The sequence below is a fragment of the Salvia hispanica genome, chromosome 5 (genome assembly GCF_029641045.1).
Source record: "Salvia hispanica isolate PSC_SH4W2 chromosome 5, Shi_PSC_v1, whole genome shotgun sequence".
Taxonomy (NCBI): domain Eukaryota; kingdom Viridiplantae; phylum Streptophyta; class Magnoliopsida; order Lamiales; family Lamiaceae; genus Salvia; species Salvia hispanica.
The window spans coordinates 16,450,262-16,458,743 of record NC_142696.1 but is presented as its reverse complement, the minus strand read 5'-3'; the positions used below and the strand labels follow the sequence as shown (position 1 = coordinate 16,458,743).

The window sequence follows — 8,482 nt, the reverse complement described above, 5'->3', positions numbered from 1 at the left end:
CTTTGTGCAATGGAGAATGTTAGGAGAAAAAACGATGAAAGAGAAGAAAGATTTGTGAAATCGTAGAAAATAACCGCTGCAATCTTTTGATGGAGATAATTAAGCAAGTTACCATAACCAACTCCAATAAGAATACCATTTAGGCCCTTTTCGATTTTTTTAATGATTAAAATTGAATTAATCAGCCTCTATTTTGGGCCATCAGATCTATAAAATGGAGGGTCAAGATTAAAAAGGAGAATAAAACAAAAGATGAGAAAAGGATATGAATACATCCCTATATTACTAATTATGAAAATGGCCGAGGGGCCTAAGGGTCCCCTGGCCCACCATGGCTCCGCCCCTGCCTTGGTCCATCGTTGATCTGCAATAAGAATAGAATAGAGAGAAAACAAATCAAAGGTTTAACAACTGAAATATAAAATATTCTTCCATGCAAGTGGAATATTGCCTTGATAGTGTTTATTCCAGAAAATAGGACTGGAGACAGAGATAGCGTCCGTTGACAGCAGATTATGAAGATTTTCGACTACACCTTGGTCTGTCACTTATCTGCAATAAGAATAGAGAAAAGACAAATAAAATGTTAAATAAATGAACTATAATATATTCTTCCAGGCAAGTGAAATATTGCCTTTATAGTGTTTATTCTAGAAAATTGGACGATCAACTTTGGATGTACAATTCCAATTCGAAAGTAGTATTTATAGTTGAAAAAAGTATTCAGATTATACTTCATAATCTTTTCACATTCTTCCTCCTAAATCTTTTCATTTTCCACAACCTAATTATTTTCATCTCTAATGCAGTATTAATTTCAACGTAACCTAAGAATTAATGCATATAGTTAATTAGAATTAAACTTTTCAGGCTGGTGGAATATTGTCTCGATAGTGTTTATTCTAGACAATTGGACGATCAACTAGGGATGTACAATTCCGACTCGAAAGTAGTATTTATAGTTAAAAAAAGTATTAAGAAATACTTTATAATCTTTTCACATTCTTCTTCCTAAATCTTTTCATTTTCCACAGCCTAATTATTTTCATCTCTAATGCAGTATTGATTTCAATGTAACCTAAGAATTAATTCATAATTCATATAATTAATTAGAATTAAACAGTGTTAATTATGTTATGTCAACTAACGCATAGTATTTACGCTAAATTTGTTATTGGATACATAATGCTTATTATATGATAATTAGTATAATGCATTAAATATTATTAATAAAATTCTAAGAGTTATAAAAATAATTATATTTACATCCCTTGCATAAAATAATTATACAAAACTTCCCAAAACTCGCCATTTATATAGTTATAGATATAGATAGATGTGTTGAAAATGTCAAAATGACAGTGAGAAGTGATACGCTCAGATTTTGCACTGTTTTAAGGCCATTATTTGGTCCGTTTTTTATGTCAAAGTCACTCTACACGTCCATTATTTGCATATTTTGTCTATTTTGGTATTTTGACGTGTTTTGTGAGAACTGTGCATAATTGAGCCGAAAAAGGGAGCCAAAACGCCAAGTTTGGGAATCTGGAGTCAGACAGCGACCGGCGACCGCCGCAGACGTGTGCGGTGACCGCCGGCGCCCGGCGGGCAGATCAATGCAGCGGTCCGCCTCGGAAAAATGTGCTTGGAAGAGAAGTCTCGCCCAGCGACCGCCGGAGGATGTGCGGCGGTCCGCCGCCGAGGGAACAGACTCTCTGGAATCCGACGCGGCGACCGCCGGCCAAGGTGCGGCGGTCCGCCGGAAAAAGGCGGCGAATCCGAGAAGCCCTAGATTTGCGCCCAGTTTTACCATATTTTGGAGATTTTTTCCTTCTACAACAAGGCAAGGCTTTTCCCTATAAATAAGGCCTCAAGCTTCATCAAAAAAGAGAGAACTTCTACTTGCAAAATAATTCATAGAGATCAAGACCTAGAGTACTTCATTGGTGCAAGGAGTTGGAGAAGGATTTCAAGAACATCAAGAACGACATGGATTCAACCCACGGGTTTTATTTGCTTTATTTTTATGTTCAAATTGACTTCCCTTCAATCTATGTTTTTAGCTTATTCAATTATGTGTAACTAAACTCATAGGAATCTAGGGATGTGTTAGTAACGACTTTGGTCATACAAGTTTCGTTTTCTATTTAATATCCGTTTTATTTTTATTTTATTTCTTCCCTAAGTAGTTTTGATGCTGCATGATTGAGTGACACAATCGTGTATGATTTAATATAACTTGCTTCATAACTGTGACAGAGTTCTAGCGAGTTAGATCCACTTAGTAGACACTACAGTTAGCTTCCTTTAAAACAACACTGTTAATTGAGAGTGAGGACTTTTTAAGGGTCTTAGGAGCTTTTTGGAGTTACGTGTTAGGATCGACAACCCTAATCTTGTAATCAACGTTTGTTTCGCATGAGCATAACCTAGGTGACTCGTTCTATCAAAGTAATAACTGTGCTAGGGTATTGTAGTTGGAATTTTGTATAACCATAACTGTGAACACACATCCCTGAGATTCCCTTATCTCTATTGTCTTTCTCTTGATTTATCTGCTATTAGTTGATCTGTGCTTTCTATTGTTTTCCATTTTTCAAAATTTTTCAAAACAAAATGTTTTTCCAAATAGTGATTGAGTCTCAGTAGAGGATAGACACTTTGTGTTAGTCTTCCCCGTGTTCGATATCCGGTACTAACCTTTAGCTATACTATATATACTTTGTATACTTGCAGGTTTATTTAGTGCTAATAAAAAGTGCATCATGTTTTTGGCGCCGTTGCCGGGGAAGACAATTCACTTTGGAGTGATATCTTCAAACGGATAATTTTGCTACTTTGGATTTTAACCGCTTTTATTTTAATTCCTTTTTTTTTTTTTATTCTATGATGGATTTTCCTGTAGGGATGGAGGATCCATATGGCAACGAACATCAGTGGGGGTTAAGCAATGAATACTATAACTCCGACCATGGGGGATCATACTACGACCCAAACTGTTCTGAATTTTCCTATGATGCACAAGATTACTGCTCTGATAACTCGTCTGAATTATGTGCAGGTATGGAAGATCAACCCCGCTCTACTTGGGAGAATATGCTGGAAATCTGCATCGCAGAAGTTTTCGAACATAGAAATGTGACGAACCAGCGGTTGGAAAATCTAGAAAGAAACACAAGCACTTTGGAAAGAGGGTTGGCACCCCTAGTTGCTCAAGTTGAGATGCTGGAAATTAATCTTAGGATCATAGCCACAACCATAGGAAGCAGGCACACCCCAGGTACCCTTCCTAGCCTGCCAGAGATTAATCCGAGAGGAGGATGCCACGCCATACAGCTGCGCAGTGGAACTACATATCAGCCGCCAGAGGCAGGAGATCTAGGAATGAGGAGAAGAGAAGCAGAGAAGCCGCCTGGGAATGAATCTGACGAAGCAGTGCGGCGGTCCGCTGCACCCCAACACGGCGGTCCGCCATCTATACCTCAGCAGGTCGAGGAGAATTTAGGCTTGGCCACTGGCGGAAGCCCGGCGACCGCCACACCTCATCGCGGCGGCCCGCCGGCTGGATAGCAGCAGCCAAACAGTCCCGCACAGAACAGTATCGTTGTTCCGTATCCTCAACGGCTGCAGAGCAAGAAGCTTGATGTTAGTTTGCCAAATTCTTGGAAGCAATGAGTAAAGTCCACATCAACATTCCACTAGTAGAAGCCCTGCAACAAATGCCCAATTACGCCAAATTTCTGAAAGATGTGGTGGCAAGAAAAAGGAAATGGGGGAAATACGAGACAGTAGGCCTAACAGAGAATTGCAGTGCTATCGTCCAGAATGGATTACCCACTAAGCACAAAGATCCAGGGAGTTTTACTTTATCTTGTGTTTTGGGGAATGATGTAAAGGGTAGGGCGTTATGTGATCTAGGCTCTAGCATTAACCTGATGCCTTTGTCTTTTTACAGGAAACTTGATATTGAAAGCATCCGTCCCACCTCAATCACGCTGCAAATGACAGATCGGAGTACAACAACACCAATGGGGATAGTAGAAGATGTCTTGGTAAGAGTTGGAGAATTTATTTTTCCGGCTGATTTTGTTGTTCTTGACATGCAGGAGGACAAGAAGGTTCCCTTGATACTTGGAAGACCGTTTTTAGCTACTGGGGGAGACATGATAGATGTACAAAAGGGAGAGCTTACATTAAAGCTACATGATGAGAGCATTACTTTCAACATCTACGACGCCCTGAAATTTCATGGAAAAGAAGGGGCAGAAGGCTACCAAGAATGCAGTGTCATCCAAGTCGTCACCGATTGTGTTGGAGAAGTGGAAGTCACTTATCTCCAAAACCAGGACCCTCTTGAAACTTGTCTCACAAATTCTTTTACTCCTAACACTGATTTATCTTCTTGTGATGCTAACGTATGTGCCATCATTGCAGAATTGGAAGTGCTACCAGAAAGAATCCCCCAAATGGGGAATGCATTTTTGCCGTTACGCACTCCCGAAGAAGAGGCAGAAAAGAGAAGAACGGTGGGAAAGCCACGGGGACCGCCCAAAGTAGAGCTTAAACCTCTTCCCGACCATCTCAAGTACGCTTTCCTACGGCCAAAAAACACTTACCCTGTTGTTGTATCCGCTGCAATAAGTGAGCAAGAGTGTGAGAAGCTTTTATGCATTTTGAACAAGTATAGGTCTGCCATAGGATGGTCTATTAGTGATCTAAAAGGAATTAGCCCTACCACATGCATGCATAGAATTTTACTTGAGGAAGGGTATAAACCTCGTGTGCAAAACCAACGTACACTTAACCCTATTATGCAAGATGTAGTAAGAAAAGAGGTGATAAAGTTACTAGACGCAGGGATTATTTATGCAATATATGATAGTGAGTGGGTAAGTCCTACGCAAGTAGTAGCTAAAAAAGGGGGGATGACAGTAGTACCCGGCCAGGATGGAGAAATGATAGCCACTAGGGTAGCTACAGGATGGAGAGTATGCATTGATTATAGGATGTTAAATGCAGCCACTAGGAAAGATCATTTCCCTCTACCTTTTATTGATCAAATGCTTGATAGACTAGGGGGGTATGATTATTACTGTTTTCTTGATGGCTATTCTGGGTATAATCAAATTGCAATTGCCCCCGAAGACCAACATAAGTCTGCTTTTACATGTCCTTATGGTATTTATGCTTATAGAAAAATGTCTTTTGGTTTGTGTAATGCCCCTGCCACTTTCCAGAGATGTATGATGGCCATATTACATGATTTGATTGAAAAGGTGATGGAAGTTTTTATGGATGATTTTTCTGTGTTTGGTAAATCTTGTGATCATTGTCTTGACAATCTAGCTAAGGTTTTGCAGAGATGTGTAGAAACTAACCTTGTTCTTAATTGGGAAAATTGTCATTTATGGTGAAAGAAGGTATAGTTCTGGGGCATAAAGTGTCTTCTGCAGGGATAGAGGTAGACAGGGCAAAGATTGCAACCATCGAGAAACTCCCACCGCCATCCAATGAAAAGGGAGTAAGAAGTTTTCTAGGACATGCAGGCTTCTACCGAAGATTCATCAAGGATTTTTCTAAGATCTCTAAACCTCTTTGTAAATTGCTTCAGAAGGATGTGAAATTTAATTTTACTTCCGATTGTTTGCAGGCTTTTGAGACTTTGAAGAAAGCTCTAGTCAGCGCTCCCATCCTCATCACGCCAGATTGGAGCCAACCATTTGAAATCATGTGCGACGCAAGGGATATTGCAGTCGGCTCAGCTTTAGGGCAGAAGAGGGAAAAGATTTTTAGAGTCATATATTATGCTAGTAGAACTTTAGATTATGCCCAAGCTAATTACACGACTACTGAAAGGGAGATGCTTGCTATTGTCTATTCCTTTGATAAATTTAGGGCCTATCTTGTTGGAACTAAGACTATTGTTTACACTGACCATGCAGCTATTAGGCATTTGTTTGCAAAGAAGGATGCAAAACCAAGACTTATCCGATGGATCTTGCTACTCTAGGAGTTTGACGTGGAAATCAAAGACAGAAAAGGGTGCGAGAATGTGGTAGCAGACTGATACGCCCGGATTTTGCACTGTTTTAAGGCCATTATTTGGTCCGTTTTTGTTATCAAAATCACTCTACATGTCCATTATTTGCATATTCTATACATTTTGGTATTTTGACGTGTTTTGTGAGAAATGTGCATATTTGAGCCGAAAAGGGGAGTAAAAACGCATAGTCTGGAAATCTGGAGTCAGACGGCGACCAGCGACCGCCGCGAAGTTGTACGGCGACCGCCGGCGCCCGGCGGGCAGAGCTATGTGGCGGCCCGCCTCGGAAATTTACGCTAGGAGAAGAGTCTCGCCCGGCGACCGCCGAAGGACATGTGGCGGTCCGCCACCGAAGGGTCAGAGTCTCTGGACTCCAACGCGGCGACCGCCGGCCAAGGTGCGGCGGCCCGCCGGAGAAAGGCGGTGAATCCGACCAGTCCTAGATTTGCTCCAAGATTTACCAAATTTTGAAGATCTTTTCCTTCTATGATGAGGAATAATCTTCCCCTATAAATAGGACCTCAAGCTTCATCAAAAGAGTTTTTTACACACAACAAGAACACATTCATAGAGATCAAAAGCTAGAGTACTTCAATTGTGCAAGGAGTTGAAGAAGGATTTCAAGAACATCAAGAACGACAAGGATTCAACCTACGGGTTTTATTTGCTTTAGTTTTATGTTCAGATTGCTTTCCCTTCAATCTATGTTTTTATTTATTCAGTCATGTGTAACTAAACTCATAGGATTCTAGGGATGTGTTAGTAGCAACTTTGGTTATACAATTCCGTTTTCTATTTAATATCCGTTTTGTTTTTACTTTGTTTCTTCCCTAAGTTAATCATGATGCTTCATAATTGAGTGACACAATTATGTATGATTCAATACAACTTGCTTCATAACTGTGACAGAGTTCTAGCGAGTTAGATCCACTTAGTAGACACTACAGTTAGCTTCCTTTAAAACGGCACTGTTAATTGAGAGTGAGGACTTTTCAAGGGTCTTAGGAGCTTTTTGGAGTTACGTGTTAGGATTGACAACCCTAATGTTAGTAATCAACGTTTGTATCGCATGAGCATAAGCTAGGTGACTCGTCCTTTCAAAGTATTAACTGTGCTAGGGTATTGTAGTTTGGAATTTGTATAACCATAAAAGTGAAAGCACATCCCTGGAATTCCCCTTATCTCTATACTTTTCTCTCCGTGATTTGCTTGCATTTAGTTTACTATTTTTAATATTTACTGTTTTCAAAAAGTTACAAAAAATTCTTGTTTCTCCAGATAGTAATTGAGTTCTAGTAGAAGATAGACACGTTGTGTACATCTTCCCCGTGTTCGATACCCGGTACTAACCTTTTGCTATACTATACCTACTCTGTATACTTGCAGGTATTTATAGTGCAAATAAAAAGTGCATCAAGTTTTTGGCGCCGTTGCCGGGGAAGACAATTCACTTTGGAGTGATATCTTCAAACGGATAATTTTACTACTTTGGATTTTTATTGCTTTCTGCTTTAATTTTTTTTAGTTTAATTTGTTTTTGTTTTCGAGTCTTGCAGGTTTTGTATGCAAACGCGTTCTGGGAAGTACATCTTAGAGCCGCTTGATTTAGAACTTGAAAGAACTCGTAGAATAATAAGAAGTGAAAAAGGATCAGGAACAATGGGTGACCGAACAGATATTGAGAAGCTGCAGGAGATGGTGAAGTTGCTGATGGATGAGAGAGATGCGGAGAGGGCAGCCCGAGAAGCCATGGAAAAGAAAACCAGAGAAACATTACCTGTGATGAACATGTTCAATCATGGAAATATGATCACTTTTCCTAACGGCCCTCGTATTGATGCTAACAATTTTGAGTTACGCATGCCCCTTATCCAAAGGGTCGAGCAAACTCCTTTTGCAGGTAGGGCGACTGAAGATGCTAACCGTCATCTCTCCAAATTCGTGGAAATCGCAAACACTCTGAAATTAAATGGTGTCGACGACGATGCCATACGGGTAAGACTTTTTCCATTCTCATTGATTGATTCTGCTAAAGAGTGGTTTGAGTGTATGCCACCAGAAAAGGTCTCCACATGGAAGGACATCGTAGCTACCTTCCTCGACAAATACTACCCGCCAGGCACTATTTTGAAGCTCAAAAGTGAGATCTTTCAGTTCACACAAGGCCATGACGAGCCCCTCTATGAGGCATTTGCTCGTTTCAAAGCTCTTCTTCGAAAGTGCCCAAACCATGGTTTTTCCATAGACCATCAGGTAGGAATCCTCTATAATGGATTTAACGAGAAAATATGTGCTATGCTTGATTCAGGGGCAAATGGAGGATTTCTAAGAAAGACAGGAGAGGATGCCATGGCGGTGATCGAGGAGTTCGCCACCAACAGTCGGGGGTGGTCTAAGGAAAGGCATGCCACGAGAAGAATAGCAGCCATAGAAGAGGCC

The 8,482-nt window shown here is 40.4% G+C and overlaps 1 protein-coding gene and 1 non-coding gene across 2 annotated transcripts; one reads left to right on the top strand and one right to left on the bottom strand.

The window, feature by feature from the left end:
- Positions 1-3,671: 3,671 nt before the first annotated feature.
- On the top strand, positions 3,672-6,010 carry LOC148926360 (uncharacterized). The gene is made up of 2 exons (XM_089059100.1): positions 3,672-5,351; positions 5,651-6,010. Exons 1-2 carry the CDS (start codon positions 3,672-3,674, stop codon positions 6,008-6,010), a joined length of 2,040 nt encoding a protein of 679 aa, XP_088915226.1.
- A 2,163-nt stretch (positions 6,011-8,173) lies between these two features.
- On the bottom strand, positions 8,174-8,280 carry LOC148926359 (small nucleolar RNA R71). The gene has a single exon (XR_016131891.1). It is a non-coding gene; the product is annotated as a small nucleolar RNA R71 (small nucleolar RNA).
- Between the last annotated feature and the right edge of the window lie 202 nt (positions 8,281-8,482).

Coding starts and splice junctions, on each gene's coding strand:
- LOC148926360 (XM_089059100.1), top strand. CDS start 3,672: ATGAGTAAAGTCCACATCAACATTCCACTAGTAGAAGCCCTGCAACAA. Junction 5,352..5,650: donor GTCTTGACAATCTAGCTAAG/GTTTTGCAGAGA, acceptor GATTGTTTGCAG/GCTTTTGAGACTTTGAAGAA.